The sequence below is a fragment of the Corapipo altera genome, unplaced genomic scaffold, assembly GCF_003945725.1.
Source record: "Corapipo altera isolate COAL_440 unplaced genomic scaffold, ASM394572v1 69, whole genome shotgun sequence".
Taxonomy (NCBI): Eukaryota; Metazoa; Chordata; class Aves; order Passeriformes; family Pipridae; genus Corapipo; species Corapipo altera.
This window is the reverse complement of record NW_020884908.1, coordinates 4,913,286-4,938,137: the sequence shown is the minus strand read 5'-3', so window position 1 is coordinate 4,938,137 and position 24,852 is coordinate 4,913,286. Positions and strand designations below refer to the sequence as shown.

At 38.4% G+C, this 24,852-nt stretch overlaps 2 protein-coding genes across 9 annotated transcripts in view; one reads left to right on the top strand and one right to left on the bottom strand.

Moving 5' to 3' along the window:
• The window catches only part of LRBA (LPS responsive beige-like anchor protein), a 400,324-nt gene extending 391,964 nt beyond the window's left edge, over nucleotides 1–8,360 (top strand). For all 3 annotated transcript variants that reach the window (XM_027652781.1, XM_027652782.1, XM_027652783.1), the window contains 2 exons: nucleotides 4,422–4,573; nucleotides 6,824–8,360. In XM_027652781.1, the coding sequence (XP_027508582.1) occupies nucleotides 4,422–4,573; nucleotides 6,824–6,914 (243 nt within the window). In that variant the 3' untranslated portion in view covers nucleotides 6,915–8,360. The remainder of the gene's footprint in view (nucleotides 1–4,421; nucleotides 4,574–6,823) is intronic.
• Nucleotides 8,361–12,075: 3,715 nt separating this feature from the next.
• The window catches only part of DCLK2 (doublecortin like kinase 2), an 82,824-nt gene continuing 70,047 nt past the window's right edge, over nucleotides 12,076–24,852 (bottom strand). For 2 of the 6 annotated variants that reach the window (XR_003529209.1, XR_003529210.1), the window contains 7 exons: nucleotides 23,642–23,775; nucleotides 22,269–22,346; nucleotides 20,671–20,767; nucleotides 19,259–19,339; nucleotides 18,186–18,302; nucleotides 17,046–17,128; nucleotides 13,366–13,477 (listed from right to left, as the gene is read on the bottom strand). Coding sequence is in view for 4 of the 6 variants with exons in the window: in XM_027652714.1 (XP_027508515.1) it covers nucleotides 13,256–13,477; nucleotides 18,186–18,302; nucleotides 19,259–19,339; nucleotides 20,671–20,767; nucleotides 22,269–22,346; nucleotides 23,642–23,775 (729 nt within the window). In the remaining 2 variants the exon portion in view is untranslated. Of the gene's footprint in view, nucleotides 13,478–16,209; nucleotides 16,223–16,244; nucleotides 16,566–17,045; nucleotides 17,129–18,185; nucleotides 18,303–19,258; nucleotides 19,340–20,670; nucleotides 20,768–22,268; nucleotides 22,347–23,641; nucleotides 23,776–24,852 lie in introns of those variants that run through there. The other 4 variants (XM_027652714.1, XM_027652715.1, XM_027652717.1 and 1 more) reach the window with 3 other exon arrangements.

The following is a 24,852-nucleotide window of genomic DNA, read 5'->3' as shown; positions in this document are numbered from 1 at the left end:
TACACATTTCAGGAAGAAAACGCCTCCTTGCCCTTGTGTTTACAGAATTATTGACATTCTTTCAGTTGTTGTGCAAAATTAAGCATTTTTAAATTTGTATCAGTTCTTTTCTTGACTCTATCCATGCTAATTCTTAAGATGGAAGAATGTGTCAATGTATTTGAAAGAATTTTGATCTTCATTATTTCCATTTTATAATTTACATGGAACAGTGAATGCTTTTTCAGCACTGAAGTTTCCAGTGTAGTTCAGTATATTCCAGTTAATACCTTCTAAAAGTCTGTCATGCTCTGTTAATCCAGTATTCCTATGTTTTCAAACTGTCAGATATGTTGGTGGTGGAATATGCAGAAATAACTCTCTGCTAGGTCTCTTTTCCATAGAGTGCAGTCTGCAGGGGTGAGAGGGCATTCCATCTTTGCATGCTGTGGCACCCTCAAGTGCAGATTTGAGGCTGGGGAAATGAAGTAGGAATGTGTATATTTCTGTCCCAAGACATTTTTCCAAATTAATGTAGATTTTTGCATCTGTTCTCTGAAATTGTACCTTTGGCTGTCCTCGTACAAATGCTTTTGAGGTTTTCAGCCTACCCTTCCTCCCAGTTCTTGCCATAAAACAAGAACATATCACAGTGTTTTCTCTTTTTACATTAATAATGTTGATAATCTGTCACTTTCAGTTGTGATTATGTTGTCAGCTAGGCCAGCAAATCTGTAAAATATCTAGAACTCCCTTGCCAGCTAAAACAATTTCTGTAGTGTTTCAGTCAGTACCCACAGCTTTAGGAATGTTGCTAGAGGCGATGGAAGTTCTGCTCTCTGTGGGCCAGAATTACGTTTGTCCAGGGTTTGGGGTTTTATTTTGTTTTGTTTTGTTTTCTTTCTCTCCCAGTGGTCCCAGCTGAGCTTTACGCTTAAACAACCTACAGCGTCTTTCCCAGTGCTTCTGCACTATATCATCTTAGAAGGCGAGTGGCAACTGCATGATTAAAGTGGGGCATTTAAAATGAATAGCACCTACCCATGGGCTGTGCTGACAAACACTTTTCCTTGGCTTTTGCTTGAGGAGGATGGAAAAGGGAAGGAAAAGGTCATAAGTGTTGAATCTGTAATGTAACATTCACAGTTTCTGTTTCCCTCTGTCATTATGGGCCAGTATTTCAGAACGTTATTGGCGAAACTAGCAGTTTTCAATAATGATGTTTGGATCAACATTCTGATTTTCCTTCTTGTATTCTTGGGCTAGAAAACTGCTAGAAAAATTTCAGATGCTCTGGGGAAATTCAGGGTCTAATCAATGCCTTCCACCTGTTTTTGTTTTAAATACTGTATTGCTCAGCGGAGCTTAGGCATATCGCACTACATCTACCATGTAGTGTTTAGATATCTTAATGAATAACTTAACTCTAAATAGTCTGCTTGTTCTGAGAAGCAAAGTTATTTTACCCTAAGCAAAGGCTGTATGCTGTTTCACCCAGAGGAACCAATTTATTTTCCTTTCATGAGTCTGTTTTGAAATGTGGAAGTGCCCACAAGACTCCTGCTGCTGTAAGCCAGGGCTGTCACAGTGTCAGCTCTGCCTTTTTACAAAGCACTGCCTTTCAAAAACCCGAAACGTTAAAAGGGATTTGTGCAAAGTTTTGAGACTTTCCAAGGAAATACAAGTCAGAAATGCAGCTTTTAGAACGTTGCTGAAATTGTGCGCTTTGGGGATTATTTGAGAGTCTGAAGCTCGTGTTGTGAGAAAGATTAGTTGCAGAGTTGTTCCAGTTTCATAGCTAGTAGAATTGTAGATAAACTACGCTGGGGAAAAGCAGAACAGTAAAATTGATTCATGTCATCTTCTGTACCAGTTGGAGTACTTGGGAGTAAAAGCATCCTTTTGTTTGTTAAATCTTGGAGGGCATATCATGAAACTGAAATGTTGACAGGGTGACCTTTTTCTTCCATTCATTCATTCCTTCCTTCATTCATATATATGTGTGTATATATATATAGGCAAGTGGCTGAGAAATTTATTAATAGACAATAAAACTAAATAAATCAACATCTTGTCTTCCTGACAAGCCAATGACTTAGTAAAATAGCATAGGTATTAGTAAGGGTTCAAAGCCTATACTTTATGTAATCAAAAGATCACAAACCCCATTGCATCTTGCAGGTAGTGGAAGAGTTAAAAGATTAATGGTTTTAATTTGCCTTTTAATATAGCATTTCTTTGGTAAAAGCCTCAAGTATAAAATTCAAGTGAACCATGACCATAAGGTTAATGGATTTTCATCAGCTGAATTTTATAAGTGTAGCAAATAATTATTTGTCACGGTCTTCATTGCAATTTGAAAATACCCTTAGGAGACTGCCATTGCTATAGAGAAGAAAACCACCCCATATTGATTTTTGCTTCTAATGAATAATCTCTTTCATAATTATGTGTGATATGTTAGATCTCATGATCATCTACTCAGCGCATGCAAGTTCTACATAGTTTTCACAGTCATATCAGTTTGTTTTCTACATCTTTCTTACTGAGTTATTCTACTTTTCTAAGATGGCCTCTAAATTAGTGTTTTCAGGCTCCTTGAGTCTGTGCTCTGGGAGGCGCTTACCGTGTTTTTGTAGAGTGATAAAAACAATCACAGAAGCAATTTATGGTTGGAACATTTGTTTGTTGGGGGAGAGAAGCTTCAGCTCAGCGTACTCAACTCTAACCTTGGTTAGTTTTTCATACTTAGATATGGTTGGAAAAATATGCTTTATTGTGTCCAAATTTACATGTATCTTTTGTCATCTTAATTCAAAACACAGCTGGAATAGTTTTATCATCCGTTTTTTTTTTTCTGTTCAGTGTTGTATTTTGTTTACAGTATGTGTTTGTATTTCAATTACATTCCTTTTAAAGTTACTGTGTGAAATAAAATTCTAGCAATGTGATTCATTCTGATTACTTGGGAGTTGTTGCAGTAAACACTCAAAATTTATAACATAATATAGAAACTCTATCTTAATCTAAGTGTCGCACATCATATAATTCTTAAAGAATGTATTTGGCATCATAGTAATAGAGTACAGCAACACAAAAATACAGATGTGCAATATGTCTGACTTCAGTTATTGCTGTTCATGGAGCAGTATCTTACACACACTGTATATTTTGGTTTCTAGGCTTGTCAGCAGTCTGTATAAACACTTCAATGTTGCATGAACGTAATGTCTTTGTGTTTTAGTTTCTCTCATTTTTTTTGTGGGGCAGGCACTATAAATTCTGTATGTTAAAAAACCCTCAAACTTCCTTTTCCTGAGGAATTTAAAATCACAGTATGTAGCAGGTTTTTGCATATGGCAAAACTGTAGAAGCAGAGACTGCAAGTGCCAAAATACTTGCAGACTTGAGAGAGATGTTTGCAAGGTCCTATCTTCAGTTCTTTCTACTGTTTCCTAAATTTAAATCTTTGAGCTGGAATTTTGCTTATACACTATCATCTTGAGGCAATTTCCTTGCCTTCCAGTGACAATGTTTTAGTTAAAGTGGATCAGCCTGTTTGTGGAATGTGTGTATTTGGAATTTAAAAGCCGTTGCTCTGAATATCCTCTATTCTTACACCATTCTATTGAAAAGTTGGGTCAGGGAGCTGAAATTTATCATGAATAAGTTATGGTGTGAAGAGTGTGTATTTTGTTGAAAGGCTACCCAGATTTATTTTTATGTATCGTGATTTTTTCCAACAGCACACAAGAAATACCAAAATAGATTGAAGACTCCTGTTTCAAGAAATTTCACTCTGAAACTCAAAGATACCCCATCTTTCTCCATGATCTGCATCCCAAATAGAGATTTCAAGTGTAGATTTGCCATCAGTCCCCCTGATGCATACAAAATCAGGGTATAAGCCATTGAATTTGTCATAGGCAGTTTCAGGATGGATGATGAAAGGAAACACCGTGTCTCTTAAGAGAGGTGGATCACTATTTTATTAATCCAGAGCGGGAATTTAAAAATGCTGGTCTAAATTAATTCTAGTGATTTGTATAACATTTTGGTTCTCTTCAGCAGTCAGCTTCTGCTAGGATAGTATTAAGACCCTTGGGAGAATGCCAGTGCTACTGGGTCTTGTAAATCTAGCTAATTAGAAGAGTAAATTTCTTTAGCTCACCTGATATTAGATCTTTGGAATATGGAGTAAATCACAGGTCAGGTAAAACTCAGCTAGTGACATCTAATGTATTAAAGAGATTTGTGCATAATAACTGGGTAAATAACTGCCAGGTAAACTAACCTAACAATAATGTTGCTTCCCAAAAGCTTGTATTGATGTGATATTGTATGGGACCTTCAGCAATCAATATGAAACCTTTTATTGAAAGTAAAAGTGGGGGAGTTAGAGCAACACATATCTGACAAATATCCATGTGATTTCCCCTTAGGCAATTCAGCTGAGTCGAGATGGACAGTATCTGCTTACAGGTGGAGACAATGGAGTTGTCATGGTGTGGCAGATGTGGGACCTCAAGCAGCTTTTTGCTTACCCAGGGTGTGATGCTGGAATCCGATCCATGGCCCTGTCATATGACCAAAGGTGAGAGCAAAGCCTGGTCTGGACAAGAATTTTGGAGAATACATGCTTACAATTAAATTGCATTTCTGTTTTTCTTCCAGTTTGCATTTTCTGTGGGTCACAGATCCTGGTGATTATCTTGAGAATTCTGTGCTTGCATAAGTTTTTTTTTTCCTTACATGTCATATTTAGGGCAGATAATATTTTTTCAGATTTTAGCTCTTGGGGGAATGAAGAGAGAGATCCAAGAAATCTTATTTGGCAGACTTTCAGGATAGGTTGAGTTATTGGCCTGGGCCAATGTAGAGTGTGGGTCACGTGGAGGTGGAAGGTTACATGTGTGCTTTCATCTCTCTTCTTTCACGTATGATACAAATCACGTTCCTAATTCCAGACCTTTATGTTAAAAATAGAGCAGTTGGAATAGTTGCACACCAAGATTCCCTCCACACATCCATGTATTTGCTAAAGCAAAGAGTAATTCTTATTTTAGGCAATTTATTTTATCTACATACATCATAAACCTTTTTGAAGACTCCTACTGCAGGTGGCCAGTGAGTATTTTTGCTGCAGTTTTACATCACACTTTCCAGTGCATCTGTACTTAAAAGTGCTTCTGTGTTTTTGTCACAAAAATAGTGTTTGTTTATAAGATGGATGTTTACCATCTCATTTGTACACTTTTAGCTTTCAGGCTAGAATTTTATTTGCTTTGGTGTATTAGTGGTGCTCCTGTGTACTTTTCAAGCAGATTTGGCTCCTAAATCCCTTAGGAATATCTACACTGTGCAGTAAAGCATATTGCTGAGGCTCTTAACCTTCCACTTACTGAAATACATACTGAATGGTTTAAATTTTTTGACTAAATTTCTAAAACTTAGATAAAATGAACCAAAAAAAAATCCAAGCCAGGAAAAACCTGTGAACTTCAATGAAACATTGAACAGCTTTCATTTTCCATTAAAAAAGCCTCTGCTGTTAAATATATTTCAAAAACTGGAGTTACAGCTGTTGAATGTCAGACCTCTGAGATGTATAAAATTTTGCATTTAGAGAATCTTTAAACTGTAATTTATGGCATGTTAATAAACTGAAATCTAACATGGAAATATATAAATTTATTCATGAGCTCGAGTAAGGAACCTATTCACTTCTGGTTTGAAGACAAGGACACTCAGAAGAGATCTACTCAGGGTAATTTACTGAGTAATTTTACATGATTACTCAGCATTATTTATTTGGTATGCATAAATGTGTGTGTTTGAGAGTGTGTAAAAAGACATTTTAACCTAATAGAAAAAGAATCAGAATAGTGCTCTTGAAATGAAATGCTGTCATACTATCAAAATGCAATGTTTTGATGATCACCTATTCAGTCTTTGTTTTGAAGGAAAAATCGCAGCTTTTTACTCTGAATTTTTTAATTCTGAGGCTTTTTTCCTGAGATGTCAGAATTTTATACGTCCCTACACTTCTGATTTTTGTAATACTTTAATGAGACAGTAGAGAGGAAAATGTAGAAACTCCTGTAATTGTGTGCTGTGTCAGGGTCATGGCTTTTCAAATATATCTAATGATCTCTAGTAGTAGGCCAAGGGTAAGGAATTTAGAAAGAAAGACTGCCTCAGTGGGAAAGCACAGTAATTGCTTTCAGGAGCTTCCAAAACAATCGAAGCCTTCAGATCACTTTCAAACTCAAACACTAATATTTGCAACTCAAGGCCTGTGCCCACATCCAGTTCCTTCATGTAGATGTGCTTCACTGAGGGAGCCGAAACTGAAAAGAACACTTCTAGCTTTCCCTCACTTTGCTGCTTCAGCAGGGCTTCATCCCACTCCAATATCCCTAAAAACCAAACCAAGCCAGCCAAGAAATAATCCTGGCAAATCTGAAGTGGCCTTACGGGACAGTGATGCTGGTGAACAGTTCTGTTGTCTAACTCTCGACCATAGCTTCAGGCCGACCATAAAAACTGTTGCATGTTGTTTTGTACTCTTTGTGATCCACAAGCCTGCCAGAGGTGCTGCTGATGGCAGTTTTATTCAAATCCAGCTTTCTGAAGTTCTTGGAAGGCCAAGATGGGAGCCCCTAAAGCCTGACTTTTCTGATCTGTGGAGCACTTCTAGCTCCTAGCTCCAGCTGTCCTCGGTGGAAGTTGGTCGTGTCCTCAGGGTTCTTGGGCCTATGCTGATGTAAATCCTCAGGTTTTTGACTCATATACCTGTACATGAGGTGGTTCACTAACCAGTGTGCTCCTGTGCTTTCCTCAGGTGCATAATGACTGGCATGGCATCCGGGAGCATCGTGGTTTTCTACAATGACTTCAATCGTTGGCACCACGAGTATCAAACCAGATACTGATGCTCACAGCGACCGACACGAGCACTGACATGGGCAGCTGTGTCAGAAGGGAACTGAACACAGCACGCCTCTCTTGGCGTCGAGCCACATGGTTCCTTTATAAATAGTTATATTACATCTGAATGTAACTTAAATTTGCTGGAAGAAGCAACCTATTTTTTAAAGTTAATTGCTATTTTTGTAGACCTCGCTTGACTTTTTTGGGGGAAGGGCAAAGAAGCAGAAAAACAGCTGCTGGGTTCTGTAGTTAAAAATCTATATTTTTAGTCACAACGAGAAGTCTATTTTGATCCCTGTATGTAAACAAAACCTAAAGTAAAGAGGGTTAAAACTCACGTTCTAGTTATATTATGAAGAAACAGATTTTCCGTCTGAAGCTTTATCTATAACCTTGAGGAATATATGATTTTAACATAATGGAAACGAATTATGATATTTGGGGAATTTTAATCTGTTCTATCTGTACCACACTTTGTCTTGTACTTTTCCAAATGATTGTTCTACATCAGCACTGAAGTTTCTGGGAATCAAGGGGTAATATTTAAATTATGGTTAATGTAATTTTAAACTTTGCAAATCATTTCCATCAATGTTACTATTCAAGCATGTTTCTAGGCCTAGGCAATTAGTTCTTTTTTTAGTTGTATGTTTTGTGCATTTAAGAGAGAGAAATCAGGAATGGAGTTTGTGTGTGAATCCTTTTAGTTGCTATCTGGCATCTCCTTCAAAGCACACCAAAATGTGGATTGTTCCTCAAAATCAGAAAGGCTGTTTTGAAGACTTTAAAGTAGAAGCTGACAGAGGCAGGTATTTTTTAGTAGGTGAGGTGCAAATTCCAAAGCACACCTCTGCTGGTGGACTGTGAAAGCACCGAGGCAGCAGGGCTTGCTGGAGCATGGCCCCCATACAGCAGCAGAAGTACTAGACTTGCAGGTGACTTACTTTCTTTTTTTCCCCCCTCAGAATTTGCCCCTGCAATACTGTAGCACATGCCATGTTCCTTTTCTGCATATAGCAACGATGTCTTTCATGTTTTGCTATCACCAAATCCAACCAGATCCTGCCCAGTCATATTAAATTACCTCTTTCTTTTAGGAAATGAAAAATAATTTATACTAAGGAACAATAAGTTATTTTGGTGTTGCACAAATCTACTTTTCTACAAGATTGCTGTGCAAAACTCTGTGAAAATATTTGTGAAAAGAACTGTTATTGTTTTGTAAGTCCGTATTGCATAAAAATCTTCTTTGTATGTTGTGATCTATATGAGTTGAAATTTACATTCCATATCTGTATTGATACATACATTTCTCTAGCTGCCTACTAGAGCAGTTCCTGGTTTTTCTAAGCATTTAATTACTATCTCTTTCAGTAAAGATTTGGAATGAGAAAATTCAGTTTGAGTGAAGAAATGAAATAAAATTACATTTGTAATTGAGGGCTTCAGTGCAGTACTGGGTTCTTGTGATTCCACAGTATATTCCCAACAGAGGAAAAAGGTGTCATGGCTAATGCATTTAATGTGCTCTTGGTGCTTATGAAATGCTGACCAAGTTTTCTGTGCTTGCTACATTTGCATATGGAGGTGGTTATGGTGATATCAGTAGAGTTACATTTTTATGTTTTGTGTAGTGGAATGTGATGTGATTAAGCAAAGACTGTAGTAAGTGCTATGCAAAACTTGTACTTCACAGTTCTTTCAGTTCAACAACATTCATAGCCTCATATCAGAAGAGTCTGAGGGGTCATTGGTATGCTCTTGAAGTGCAACTTGCATTTGTCTGAAGCCAGTGGTGGATTTCCTAGGCTGGGTGGAGGGGAAAAAACAAACAAGCAAAGGTGTATTTTGCCAAATGGAAATCCTGAATATCTTCTCTTTCTGATCTCCCGCTGACTTAGGAAACACTTTTATTATTGAGAGAAATAATAGTTTCTGATCTTAGAACCAAAATATTTCATAGGGCATTGATTTGGTAGATTGCTTCTTTCAGAAAGGGCCCTATTTGATAATGAGCTGCTTTCCCAAACTGAAAGCACAACTGTACCTGTGTGTGCTGTCCCGAATTGCATCCAGCCAGTGTGATGGCATGACCACTCCGTGGGGAAGCAGCAGCTGGCGCAGCCTGGTGTTCTGCATATTGATTGTTGCAGTCCTTCTGTGGAAAGGACATCTTCACCTTCTCTGGAGCAGGCCTATGAGGACACCCCCATTCTGGACTGCTTTGGTGAGTAGGACATGCCCCTCCTTCCATAGATAAGCCCATGTACCCTCTGGGGATCCAGGCGTGCACTTGGGATCTCAGCTTTGGCTGAAGTAGTCCATGTCGTGCTGTTTGTGGTGAGATGGCAAAGCAGGGTTAAATTTGGAACTCTTCAGGTATTTGTTAGTCTGTTCAGGGCAGCACCTGTGTCGCGTGGATTGCCTGAAACCTGCTCAATCAGCAGGTGCCAGGCATTAACCTGCAGCTGAGCCTCATTTGGCTGTTATTTGCAGAATATTCCTGAAAAGGGGGACTGACTTCTCTCCTCAAATGCAGAGGGAGCATTTAGGAAAAGCATTTTTCTTTACGTGACAGTCTGGGATTTCTTCTGTTTTGGTAAGTTCAGAGGGACAAGCTGTCAGCTGGATTTTATGGGAGGTGCTCTGGAAAGTAGCATTTGCTGCTGCTGAGGGTCAGGGTGGTCAGGGAGTCAGCAGCAGTGCTGCACATTTGGTTTGTGGAGAAGTACTTGGCAGAAGTATCTTGAAACCCCTTCTATTTTGTGAAAATTTCTGATTGAAACGCTGTAGGATCTGGCAAGAGGTGATGGGGTGGTCAGGGTGGGGGTTTCTCTGAAGGAAGCTTGTGTTGTGGTGCAGAGGGAAATGAATGCCGTGAGACTTCTGAGAATATTTCTGCAGTTGTTGGCTATGTTGTGCTGTGTGTTATGAGAAACCCTCTACACCTGAAAGGGAGCCTCTTGCAAGGTGTATGGATCTGTTACTGTTTCTGCCCTGACACCCTCTTGGTAGTCCTCCAACTATCTGCAGCACTTATCCCTGATAAAGATTCCTGCTCTGCTGATTTAGCAGTCAGCACAATAAATGTCCAGAAGAGCTAAGGTAATGGGAAATTAATTTTATTGTAGCTTTAGTCAGGACATGATTGCTGTTAGATATATTGAGTAAGAATGCCCTGGATATAGTGACTGTCCAGATTGTAGCTTTTCCATTTTATGTCCTAATATTCACGGAGATTTAAGTGTGTTTGTGGTATGGCATCTCTGTTTTGCTTTCTCTTTCTCCCCAAAGTAATTCAAAAGGAGTAAAGATGACTCTATTGTTCTTGAGAAACTGGTTTTATCCTCATTAAATAAACCCAGAGATGGGCTGTTTGGAGGGTGTTGCTCTAAACCAGTGAGACCTTTCCCATACTGGGTTAGGATGTTTGTGTAACATTAGCGTTGCTTGGATTTACCACATGATACAACATCACATGAAATCCAAAATAGTTTAATTCTATGCAGAACCAACCCAAGATCTTCAGTAAACTAATGCAGTTAATGATGACCAAAATAATTTTGCTAATAGGAATTTGAACCCTGTTTTGGTGAGCATAGAGGCAGTGGTGTAACACATGACTGCTTCCTAGCTAACAGTTCTTTTATTTCAAATTGATTAGGAAACCGAAAGTATTCTCATACAGGCCAAATGTGTCATCCCTGTTGGAAATCATATGTTTGGATCGTGCTTCTGATCTCCTGAATGAACACCAGGGTGCTAGAGTGTCTCCCGTACCACTAGGGCACTCCAAGAACCCGCTGAATGATGCCTGCTTGCTTTTCGTATATATTTTGGCAACCTCTTTCATACACACATAGTGTGATTTTGAAGCACAGAGAAGAAAAGCAACATTGGATGTTGCAGAAGTCGCCACTGTTGCTGGTCTTGCCACCACATACCTGAACTGTGAACCTCTGAGAGAGGTCAATGAGGTTTTCGCAGATTCACTCCCTTGAATTACAGGACTGAAATTCCCCAGCTCAAACAAGTGGAAGCTCAAGAAGTGGAACTATATTAAGGCATGGAGTAGTGATACTACTTTCCTAAGGTCATACATAGAGTTAAGAACTTTCCCACCTATCCCATGTTTTTATCCAATTATGTTGGCCATATGATCGTTTCCAGCTGTCATCACTATCTTTAAATAGGCATTTTGGCACAGTCTCGCACCTGCCTCTGCTCTGTGAATCAAAATACTTGTATAAGAATGATCAGATGTTGATCAGTCATGAACTCGGGGACACAATTTCAGGATATTTATATCTTTATTCTCTTCTTCCATTAGACAAAGGAATAGTTTAGAACTGGCAGCTGTTTACCAGGTAAATTATCATCCTTTCTTTTACATATGCATGAGGTTTTGTGTAACACTTTGGGTATCTCTGCTAATCCATGAGAGGCTTTGCCTCATAAAATAAATATCTAGGCCTTGCACACCTGAATATCTATCCTCTTAGGAAAAACAGAACTCAACCAAGCATTCATCACTTCCTTGGTGCTCCCTCTCTACTAATCCCTGAATTCAGCTCTGGTGGGTAGTGGCTGGTTAACCCTCTCCACCTGAAATCCCACATTCTTTACTGAGTTTCATCTGAGACTTGTTATAGAAATTACCAACCACAGATGGGGCCAGCTCACAGGCTCTCATAGTTTCTGTTCTGAGTAAGGGTAGAATGCTACCTTCATATTTTTGCACTGTTTCAAATTGTAAATGTGTATAATTTTACATAAAGGCTATTCCCATACTCTCCAAATATCTTAAACTATGATAAAAAGATTGGGTACAAGCAGTCATTGTGAATTAACTTTGTTGTGGACTCAGTAGAGTAAGTTTTAAGACATGTAACATGTTTCCCTACCTTTATTACCATTCTTCTTGCTGTACATCTTTCAGCTACCGTGACCTTAAGTTCTCAGTTGGCACTTCCTGATCTTTAAATGCCTCTTCAAAAGGTAAAACCATCATGTTTAATCGTGTTCCTAAGCCTTCCACAGGAGTCAATGAACTTTAAAAGGTTAAGGGAATCCCTCAAATTAATTCTATGAAGTGTTTTTGGTAGGTATGGAAGACAACAGTTTCACTGACGAAATAACTGAGTTCTCAAAGAAATGAATGACTTTTTATCTTTTTTTTTAATGAAGAAAGTTTATTGCAGGTCTTTCTTTTACAATTCTAGTAGAAAGTATAGCTAAGAGAGAAAATGAACTATGACCAATTCATAAGAACGAGCAAAGGAAAAGAATTAAGCTGAATACATACTATACTGAACTAAGCATTATGGTAAAGATAAAACCTCATCTATTTTGTGACTGCAGATTCAGGATAGCTGCTCCCCAATCCTTGTTTCCAGTGCCTGCACCAGGTGAACAGGGGGATAGCACTGACAACCTTTGATGGCTATTGATGGCAGCTCCTGTATCAGCTCATCCTAGAAGTGGGAGCTGCTCTGTTCATCGTAGCTTGGATCACATGCAGCAGGCTTTCCCTTCACAGGTCCAACATAATTTTACTTTACCTAACAGGTAGTCTGACCCTGGAGAAAGGCATGGATGGGACACTTGCAGTTAAGATAGAAAATGGCTAAAACAAAAAGGCTTCCTTCACTCCAGTCTTCATTACAAATAAATGTCCAGTGCTCATGTTTACATCCCAAGTCACTTTATTTAAATTCATATTATCTAAACACTACCCTGCCTGCAAGTTAGATAACAAACTTGATGGAAAACAACCATCCTTCCCTCTCTATCTCCAGTGTTTGTTTCATGATATTTTACAGTTAGTCCACTAAAAAATTTTTCATGAAAATTTGCCTCTTCAAGTTTAGTAGAAACTTGGCTAAAAATAGAGGTATTGGAATAGAAGGCAAATAGAAGTTTTCATCTCTTGTCTTCCTCTCCCCCTTTTCTGAGAATTCTCATGAGAAGAGCAGAACGGGGCCTGCTTGTAGAGGGGAGGCCCGGTCACTGTTCATCATCTCACTGCTCATATAAAAATATGGTTAGCTACACCATAAGTTAGTCTATTTAGAGCCCAAGGCTGTGTGAAATGGAGTTAATTACTAACACAGATAACTTAAAAATCTTCTAACATTTGCCAGTCTTTCCCCTACAGCTGTTCTGAAGACAAGGGCAAAGAGCACTCAAAGCGCACGGTCACTCGCTCACTATGAGAAAGAAGATCAGAGCCTGGCAGGGGCTCGCCACGAGAGGAGCACACAAACCAAAAACAGTCATGGGAAATGAAGAGAAACTGTGGCCAGAGTGTGGGGAGTTTCAGTTGGATTTGTTTTCGTCAGTACTACACACCAGGTTGATCCCCAGCAAGCTCAGGAGATACTGAGGCAGGCAGCGTGGGGGATCGGAGTGGCTCAGAAGCAGCAGGGAAGAGGGTCTTGGACCCAGCCACACGAGGATCGTCAGCTGCAGCAGCAATTGCAGAAATTTTCTCCATTCCAGCTCTACCAGAGTCCTGACAGCGCTTGCTGCAGAAAATCTGACTCTCTTTATCTAGAGCTGTGTTCTACAAACAAACAAACAAACAAAAAACAAACCCAAGGCACATCATGAAATCAGCAGTTAAATAAACCCCTGTCTGAACTTAAGGGTTAAAACAATTTACAAGGCAGCAAATGCATGCATTAGAGCCAGGAAAAAAAGGAGAAATAACATTAGAACTCGTATAGATAATTAAATGGTAGCATTCTCTGTTGCTGACTTTGGAAAATGTAAGGAAAACTTATCTTCCAGACATATGTTTGCCAGGATGTTGCAGCCTTAAAACTTTGTCTTGCAAGTCTGATGTGGAAAAAAGATGGTGTGAGTGGTTGTGATACAGCAAGAACTCATCATAGCAGCTATTAGCCAAATTTATGCACCTGTGTTTTTGCAGACATCACATGATGCTTAGTGAGAGCTCAGTAATAAATTTTCTGTAAAAAAACTACACATTACAGAAGAGGAGCCCTTGATGAAGGTGACAATGGAAACCTCATGATTTTTTCTGTCTTAGAGAAAAGGGTCTGCTTCTCTGCTTATTGCTGAGTATAGGCAAATGACCTCTCACAAAGCTGACATGGTGGCAAAAATATGTAATTTCTGAATTCTGTACTTAAAAATTAATTTACTGGAGAAGAGAGTAACAGGTTAGAATGAAAACTGAGAACTCCATAGTGCAGTAGGTGGATTATTTGGAGCATGTAGTATGTCTGCTGAAGCCAACAACTGCAATTTAATTAAATGAGAGTGTAATGTTTAATTGCTAGTGCAGTGTCTAAAGTGACCTAAAGGAAAATCTAGTAGTTCCTGTGTCAAAAACATACATCAAAACTACTTTTTAAGACTTGGGGGAACAGTGTAATTGGTCTTGTTTCACACTTTCAAGGCTGATACTGATCATTATAAATTCATTTACTCCTTGGCTTAGCTTACTTTGTGGAAGAGCTTTAAGTACAAGTGATAATACAGATTTAAGTTAAAACAAACAGATAAATTAAGTTCCTTACTGTTTATTCAGTTACATAGAATGGTGCAAGGTACACTTACTCTGGTCAGTAAGTGTACAGCTGGGGCTTTCTAAATCCACAAATGTGGGACAACTTAACTGAATAGCGGAGAACAAATACATGTTTCACCTTTGTGGCACCCCCTGCATATGGATGTGTAAGGATTATAATTATGGAGAATATCATACTCTGAGCTGGGACTGTGCTACTTGTAAGGTTAAGTTAGGTGCTCTGCCTTTTCCTTAGTGATTTCTTTCTTTGATTGATTGCTCAGGAGGACCTGCTTTACTAGTGTGAACATTTCTGTGTGTTTTTAGAGGACTTTGATACTGTTCACTAAAATATTTAATATTGAAATAATTTTCTGATACAAGTTAAATTTAGCATGGTTCATTTTTTGTTTCCAGATGTGGTTTATTGCATCAAAGTCATCAGGGACAGCAGAAATAAGGTACTTACCCTCTTTTTTTCAAACTGAACACGTAGCTTGGTAGTGAAAACTTACTTCCTTTTTGGAGTGCATAAATTCAAATTTCTCATTTGTCTGACTTGGCAAGGAGCTGGATTAGTACCTCTGATTTCTTAGAGGACTACAAGGATTTAGATGTAGATGGATGGCAACTCTTGTGGTGAAACCATTTTATACAATGCTATGGCTGTGTGCTGGGGCAGGGGAGGAGGCAAGCATCCTTGTGACACCACTCCTACCCCCAAGGCCTTCCTTCCAGGCTTTGCCAGACCAAAGTTCTGACTATAAAAATTTCCAAAAGAAAAGGTTAAGTATTTTAGTATTTTGAATTTAGGGGGTGTAGGTTTTGCTGTTTATTGGGTTTTTTTTAAGTGAGTGACATCACTAGTCTATCTGCATAGAGGTACCAGGAGAAAATTCCATACTACACAACTGAATTCTCTGCTACTAACAATCAACTCTGCACACAGAGCATGCAAGGAAGTGACCAGCTGAGCTGCATCTGGACTTTTGAGATTTTGAGGTGGTCTGCAGGAGTTTTATCATTATCAAAGCAGCTGCTATGCTGGCAGGATTGCATTTCCTTTTTTGTTTGCTGGAAAAAGAGTTGTAAATAAAGTGGTTTCTGCTATTTCAGTGACAGGTAAAGTTATGTAAAAGGGAAAGGACATGCTTTCAGTTCATGCTTGACAGTGATTTTCTCCTGTGCTGTCCTCACAGCAGCTTCTGGTAGATGTCACAGGTTGCACACAGCAATACATACCTACGTAATACAATTCAGGATTTTCTGTTATAAAAAGATTTAAGAGGCTTAAATTTACTGTAACTAAGTAAGAATGTTCTTTATTTTATCTCCTGACTAGGTCTGTAGTACTATAAAACAAGTGACAATTAATATGTTTATTTTAAATAGAAACTATATTTATTTTAGTGTTTTTGTTCTTTGCTTCTGTCTTTGTAGGGTTCTCATCTTTTTCTAATTGCTTTTAGATATGTTAAGATATACATATGCATAAAACTACTGCCAGGAGAATAGATCAGGATATGTATGAGGAAGTAAAAAAAAAGGTTATATTAGTGTTCGCTTAGAATATTTCAAATAAGCATCGCTTAAGACAGATCATTTTTTTGGTAACTGCTTAAAAGATATTCCTTGACTGGTTTTGTGTGGCTGTACAGCTTTTTCCACTTCAGACTGGCTTAGTTATTTCTCCTTTCTTGTTAAAAATGGAGAACATGTATTTTTGTGCAGCAGAACAAAGCATCGCAGTTAGTACGTACCATTGCCTTGGACCTACTCAGAGGAAAGCAATGCAGGCATTGGGAAAGGAGGAAAAAGGAAGGAAGCAAGGGACAGAAACTAGACTTACTTTAAGCAGAACTAACACAATTGCAACAAATTTAGATTTACAGAACATTTTAAAATTGACAAAAAATAAAATCAGTAATGAATTAACAGCAACATGCTTTTGGGGGCAGCGGGAGCCTCCTGTGCAAGAACACTGAACTGGGGATGTGCAGTTTTACTTATCTGCCACAGGATGGTATTATCTGCATTGGCCAGGTGACAGTATTGGAATGAAGTGATGCTAAAGGGGATTCCATTAAATATGCAGGTGGACTGATATAGCAATGCACTGCAATACACGAGAATTACAATATGTGCTGGTCTGAAGCTGAATGTTTTTAAGCAATGAGTGCTAGTACAAGTGAAGAGCTTCTGAACACAAAGTTAACTAAATTTCAAAGTTCAAGATAAATCAGGGCAAGAATAACAAAGTGGGGGCCTAACCCTCAACAGATCACAGTGTTTTTGATCAAGATTTTACTTTTCCTTTCACCAATAACTGGGAGCTGCGTTCAGAAATAAATAATTATGCATTTACATCCTTCCATACCTGTTAGAAGGAAATAAGGCAGGAAAAGGGAAAATGAGGTGTACTTTCCTGGCTGAAGGCATGTCAGTAGCTAACAGAATCAGAAAAAACCCACACCAATAAGAAGCCAGAAGCTATGCTGTGTCAGAGATCTGAGACAGGCTTAAGTGGCATGCAAGTTGGAGAGGGGCTGAGAGTTAGAATTAAAATTGCTCTTATTAGACGTAGTGCATTTTATACCAGTTTTCAGCTTCAGGCTTATCCATAGTCTCAACAGTATAAAGAATGAAGCTCTGAAGTCCCTCTCAAACTGTCAAGTCAAACTGTCAAATGAAATGTAGACAACAGCATGAACCTGAAATCCATTTCCTGACTTATTTTTATTTTATCACTTGTCCTACATTTAAATTGTTGGCCCATTTAATTCACATAAATATATTTGCAAAAACATGTATGTATGCAGAAACATTATTTAAATTTACTGACTTTCAGATGATTAAAACAATTCTTTGTTAACATAAGTGGGCTGGACTTCAAGAGTAATTAATACTGATGGGAAAGGGTGGAAATCACTGTTATGTTACTACCATAGATTGTTTTATTTTTAACTGAAGATACTCTGTGTGCAGTGTCCATCCTCATATCAGACAAGGATGGACCACAGTAAGGACAGAAGGGCAGTTCAATCACTATTGCAGTTGCATATTCTCTGCAAAAGTGACTGGGCAATTACAAATGCAGTTCTTGGTACTGATAGCAATAAATTCCATTTCTTCTGCCATGATTCACACATCTGCCTTCTGGAATTACTGTTTATGTAAGTTCAGCTGTAGGGTCGTCAGGATCCTGTTGTAGGCTTCAAGGAAAGTTCCCCATTAGGGAACAGAAAAAATGTAGCAGGGGTTGGATAAGGACAAAATTAATGTGGCAAACATTCAATACTACAGAGAAAGTTTCTGAAATGGGGTCTGGTTTCCTGGCAAGCATAGTGTTGAACAACAGTATGCTCATGATCAGGCAATACATGGTCAGGCAGAGGGGAAGAGCCTACTTAACTAACTAGGTGGTCATTATTATTTAAAAAAAAAAAAAAAAATCACAGTTTTTGTAATGGAAGAGTTCAAATTCAACATACACCTACTTAGTGTTTACATGTTTCTGTTTGGAAGCTTGTTTTTATAGCTTAGGTATTGCACTGTGAGGGACTTGGTTGCTCTCAAGCAATGATGAGACAATCCACATTATACATAAATAAAGACTAGAATTAGAGACTATTCTAGCTTTGGTTTTGCTATTCTTGCACCACACATGCTCATAGAGCACTGTTAGGAAGATATGCAAAGTAGAGTATCAATGTATAAAAATGTTTATTTCTCTTACCATGATGACAGAAACCCCAGCAGATGTGTTATTTTGCTTGGGTAGGGTGTTATTAAAGTGCTGCTTCAGTTTACCTGTTACTTCAGCTTGCATATTATTCTCCTGGGAAGCATCATCCTGTATAAGAATAAACACAATATTCAGGTAAGGAAAAAATCCCCCTAAAAGTATGCTTGAATGCAAGTAAGTAAAAGCAGAGCTGCAAGTTTTATTCAAGCATGTTAAAAATAACGTGCTTGAAATAATGTTAAAAATAAAAAGCATACTTGTCATTTGGATTTCTTTTAAATCAGTATTTTAAATGGTCCATCATGTCCTAAGTGTGGAGATGTTACACAGTCCCATAAATAAGTTTCAGAGGAGCTGTTATGCACAAACACACTCATTATAGTTGTCTTCTCTTGTGTCCCAGAACTCCATAGATCATACTCAGTCCCCTCTTTTAAAATATATGTGAAAATAAACATTGACTATGCACATGTAAACCTAGTATTTATTAACAGTGAACTGATTTTAAATCGATCAATGCACTTTGGTGTTCCCCATTGCTGCTGCCCAAAAAATGAAGGACCTGGCAGCCATCAGCTTAGTCTTAAATTAGGTATTGAATTTGCTAATTGTATTTCAAGCTTGAAGTGCTTCAAGAAACAGACTGTACTCCAAGTAGCTTTGCAACAAGTAAGATGCCAACAGGCACAACAGCCCTTCCACAGACACGTTTTGGAGTAAGTGTTTTCTAGGTTAAATGCAAAATAACAAGAAAGGTGCTGAAGTCACACATCTGCCTGTTGTGTTATGTTCAAGGTTTTAGCAACTCCCAACACCTTCTAATTGCAGTCAGCAAGTGACAGCCTCATTCTGTTCCTTCAGAGCCCAGAACCTGACAGTGCTGCTACAGCTGAAGCAAAATTCAGACTATGGCTCTTCTCCTTTATGTGGAAATGGGACCAGTAGTTCCATAAAAAGAAATGGACCTAGTAGAAGTGTATTTCTGTGTCTTAAAATTACACTTTAATGCTTAGATTTACAGGTTTAATATAAAATTAGAGACAAGTAAAATGTAATTTACTCACTGACACCCAGGGATGGCTTAGGATCTGTGCTGCTGTATATCGGGCCTCAGCATTCACGTGTAACATCAGACTAATTAACTCCTTTATTAAAAAAGAAAAAAAAGAAGAGTTTGAGAAAAGGATATTACAACTGAAATACTGTTGCACCAAGTTCTTCTCAGTGCAAGTTTCTAGATACCTGGGCGAAACTAAAAGCCAGCTGATTCCAGAACCAGTGATACCAGCGTGACTTCACTGGAACAAAAGATTTGCCCTTCAGGATTAAGAGTATGCTGGGCAGCATATTTCATAGCAACTTCCTCATTGTACACTTGTTTCACCAAATCTTTTGAAACCAAATGAAAAGGAAATGTTAAAAAAAATCAGCTATAATGTTCCGCTTTGTTCTCTATATATTCATGCATGTGACCAGAACAAAAACAAACCTGGGAGAGATGAGATCCTCTATGGGCAGTGCACACACATAGTAACAGTACATAAAAAGTACCAATCAGAGGCAAGAAACTGCATCTAAAAGTCAAGAAACTGAAGGCATTATTTGAAGAGTGTTCATTGCTTCAGTTTTGGGGAATGGCTTCTCCAAGCAGATAATAACATACCTAACTGAGAGGTTTCCCAACCAGCCAAGTTATTTAGTCTGTGTAAGTTTGAAGTGAGAGATCACCTTTAGTGCCAAGACTGAGGGCCTTGTTCAGAATGCATGCCTGGAAGTGAGTGAAATGACCACAGGTTGGGAAACGTTGATAAATGGATAAACAAACAGCCATTGGGAAATGCAGAAAAAAGTAACTTCTCAATGGCTGGATAAAAAAAATAATCTCTACTTGCTAATGAGCCTTCAGATATCATTCAGAGCACGAGTGAATTAGCTTGAGTAGCAGGGCTTACAAGTTGGAACCTTTATCCTGCAGACACAACTGTTTTAAACAAAATTGCAATGATAACACAAGAACTGTTAGCAAAGGCAATTAGCAATGGCTGCACCTCTTGAAAAGTTCTAATAACTGGCTCAAGTAAAATAGGAAGAAATGTCAACTGCGGTCACTCCACATAGCAATGATTTTTCTTTTTTAAAGAGTAATAGGAGGGGAAAATTCAGAGATATTTACTTTGCAGCTGAAGCACTGAACCTGCTATAATAGTCTTTCATGAAGTAAACTGAATATCATGTGATATTCACTGAATGCAGTTGGCATTCTGCTACTGTTATTCACTCAGACAGCAACACAACAGCCTGAAACACCTGAGCTTTGATTTAACGATAGGTTAAACCAATTATAAAAGGCACAGCAACTGGAGAAGTGGGTAAGAGTCTGTTCTGAATCTTCTAGTCTGCCTTTCCAAGAGAGGGAAAGGCATCTTTTCAGGGACTTATCAGCAATGCTATTTCAGGCTTGAAAATGTAGCAGTACCTTTGCTGAATCAGTGATGTTATCCCAGTAGGGAGAAGGAAATTCCAGCTTCCCAACAAGTATCTGATCAAAGAGGTCTTCCTGAAGGTTGTTTTCACTGCAGAACAGCAGTAATGAAAAAGATGATGAGAAAGAAGTCAATTTGTCATGTGAATTCTTAACTTGATTTGGGGATGGAACAGAAATGATGTTAATAACTACTAGAAATGTGTAATTCTCAAGCTTATATAGAGGCAGCACTTCTGAGCTGTTTGCCATAGTTACGCTGTCAGAAGTGATGAGAAAACCTAATATACTGAGGTGAAAGCTCTTCCACTGGAATAGAGACTGCATAGCTAACACACGGGAACAGGAAAGGGGATTCAAAAGTAAGTCATTTGCCAGCCTAGTTCTAAAGAACCTGCTACAGAAAGCATATGCTTGGGGGAGGAAGTGTAGTGAAATGAGCCTCATCTGTTAAACTATCAAAACAGGAGAATTTTCAAAATCCATCAAGGAGATACATAAAACACAGTAAATGTATCATGAGTACTGGCAGGCTACTGATATTAAAAGGATAAGTATTTTGTATCAAAAACATGGTTTCATAAATATTCAGAGATCAATGGCAGCAGGATTTTTGTTTTTCAGCTTGTTGGCTGTGAACATCCACCCAACCTATTTCTATACAGAACAATGTAGCTCTTGAGTTTGTTTTGAAATAATATTTATTAACCTTGGTTAAGGCCTGGTTCTAATAGAATATGGACATTCTCCATGCCTAACCCCTAAACTCTATTCAAATAAACTGCCATTTGTTTCTATACTGTATCTTTCAAAACAAGTTTTCAGTTTTAAATATGAACTAACTACATAAAACCCCCAAATACCTAAACTAAATAATAGTTTTCCATAAACAAGAGTTGTTTACATTGTGTTCTTTGCAAAATATTCTCGGTCTGGTGTTTTAGTTAATTAATTATTTTGCTGTAAAAATGAACAAACAGACCATGAATTAACAATTTATATGTTAAGAGGAGAATTCACTATTTAAATATGCCAATTCCCTGGAAAATAAAAATGGCTGAGGCACAAAGCTTATCCATTTGATTTTCAGTAGAGCTCCTACATATGGTGACGCTGAGTAGCAAGAATGATGTTTGCAAACTCCACCGCTCCTATGACACTTATCAAAAAGACTAACAAGGTTAAAAGTGCAGGATAAACAAATTGTTCCCCTCCCCTCAGTTTACCACCAGCCACCCTCCCACCTTGGCACTGCAGACCCAGGAGCTGCCGGGTCCCAAAAAAATCGCCAGAGGGCAGCATGTGCCCGTGGATCGTGGAGCTGGGATACACAGGGAGACAAAAGGAAAAGCGGCTCTGCCCTTACACCCCCACATCCCTGCACACAGCACTAAACCGGCTGCGACCTTAAAAAAATAAATAAATAAAATTAATCCCAGAACCTAAAAGGAAGGACAATTGAAAACAATTTAAAGAAAAGGACAAAGACATAAAGAAAATGTGTCAGTCTAATCACCTTTTTTCCCCCCACGATGCCTTCTTCAGGGAGAAAGAACTTGATTATTTTTATTGTTTTTCCCTTTGACACTCACCTGCGAAAAGGTGGAAATCCACATAACAGTATGTATGTGATCACACCTGCAGCCCAAATATCCACCTTTAAGCCATATCTGAGAAAACAAGGCTGTGTTACTTGTGCTGAATTAAAAAAAAACAACAAGTCATTTCAATGAAAAAAAAATTGCATTGACGTGAATACAGAAGAATCTGTTCTAAATTACTTGCTGATTATGTGGTAATGTATTTTGTACCTAAGCACCTTTTTCTTCACAACTTTACAGTCTTTAGGAAACCAAGATTCTGTGGTTTTTCTTTTTTTTTTCCCCCCACCAGAACCCTCAAGCTCTCCAGAGTGTTCTGAATATGCTCAAATTCAAGTCAGTACCAAGGTTTTCCCAATCCAGAATCACTAACGATAAAAGACAAGGATGTGCCTTCTCAGTCCCTACAGTGAAGTACCTTCCTCTTAGGTTATCATGTGTTGCTAAGCAACAAGACACACACCAATCCTCCAGTCTCTTGAGTAACACAGGGAAAAAGAACTGCACTTTTCTTTCAAAGCACAGAAATTAAAACACTAGAGGTCAAAAAGAGGTCTTTTTGCCCTGTTCTTTTCTATCCAGTAGATTCAGTTTGTCAAAATCTAAAACATGCAGACAAAGTGCCATTTGACATTTGAGCTCACTGCAGCTGTGAAATATTTCTCCATACAACAAATGCACTGAACAATGACTGAAACAATACAGCAAACCTCCCTCCATTAGGAAGACCAAATTCAGAGGGGGTCACAGCTATGGCAAGACTCAGCTATAGCATGGAATGCAGCTCTAATAAGTCTAAAAGTCTAAAAGTCTGAAATTCTACCATGTTAAAAAATTATTTTGTATTTATGCAATGACCTGTTCAATACAAAAAAATGGGGTTGTTTAATTAAGCAAACAGTTATCAAACAGCATGTGTCACCCAAACAAGGTCACTTGAATCAACATGATCTAATTAGAGCTGCCCTGAGAACAGGTTTAGACTAGGTGACCTCTGGAGCCTCTTCCAGTATAAATTATTCCATTTCTAACACGAACACTGTGTTCTGCTTCTCTGTTTTTCCCCAAGCAGCTGCCATGGTTGGTATAATGGGCTCTGAACGCCGAGGTGAGGCAGGGAGCACAAACCAACGAACTCCACTGCACCAGCAGGTCCAGGGGAGGTGGGTAAGGAGGCAAAGGTGAATTCTGGGGTTAGGATGAGCAAAAAAACTGGCCTCTTTGAGGAACTGTGAATGATGCCCATGGGTGCTTTGGTTACCAAAAGATGGAGAGCCAGCCTATTAAAGCATTCTAGTTCTTAAAAACAGTTAGGAGCTACCTGACAAAAATAACTGGTTACAAGGTCTATGTCTTATCCTTACCCTGTCTCTGCAATGATTTCTGGAGCCACGTAGGTGGGTGTACCGCAGACAGTATATAAAGGTCCTTCAACCACAGTCGCCAGTCCAAAGTCTCCAAGCTTCAAAGACTTGGTTCCATCTGAATATTCACATACCTAGAATCAGAAAAATAAAAGCACAATGAGGAGGAGAACATCTGCATTTTTTTTTAATTTGTTTGGAAAATAACCATCATCACACCAGGAAGATGGAGAAAAAGAGGTAATTTCCACAGCCCTGTAGGGAAAAAAGAGAAAAATGCTATTACCATTGATTGCAGCTGGAGCTAGTGTTCAATGGAGCTGTCTGCCAACTATGTAGGTCAGACCATGACATAGCCTCAAGCAACTAGTGGGGGGGGGGGAGGAAAACCCAACCCTAGAATGCTGAGAAGTTTTAAATATATTAAGTAGAATATAATACTATAATTTCATTTGATTAGGACCTGGAGTTTAAAATGGGACTGGTAGCTACATCAGATTTGTTTAACGTCTTGTTAATTTGGCATAAATCTGGTCAGTTGTTACACTGGATATTTCATTGGCAAATGTCCTCCCTATGCTTAGGCAAGCTCAGTACAGGAGTGAGAAAGCTGACTGAGAACTGTTTAGGTTTCTGTGTAGACCCAACTGTATCTTAAAAGCCCCATAAATAATCTAGCACTGAGTCTACCTCTGAGTCATTTTATTGATGAAAGAAGTTGAATTTCAGTAGAAAGAAAAGTGGTACACAACAGTGATTGCAACAGTAAATCAAACCAGACCAACACAAAGGAAACATTCCCCTAATAAATTAATCTCAGTTTTGTTCTTAAAGTAAAATATTTATATTAACATAATTTCAAAGGAATCCAATTTTTAGAATGCAGGAATCCATAATCTCCAGAATGGCTGAATTTCTTTTGTTTCCTCAAACAACTGAACACAGCTAAGGCAGCAATACTTTCCTTCATTCCTCTCTGTAATTCATATCATTAATGGAAACTCTTGTTCTCTTTTATATAACACCTTCAAAACTCAGAGTTTGCATTTTTAAATGCATGACTAGTAAAGAGATTCAGACAGCTGGATGACCCTGTGCAAAAAAAGTAACTACTTGCAATTTTAGGTAGCAATTGATAGGAATTATTTGCATTTACATTCAATACCAGCATGTTGTCTTTATGTTCTGCCACTGTCAATCACAGTGAGTAA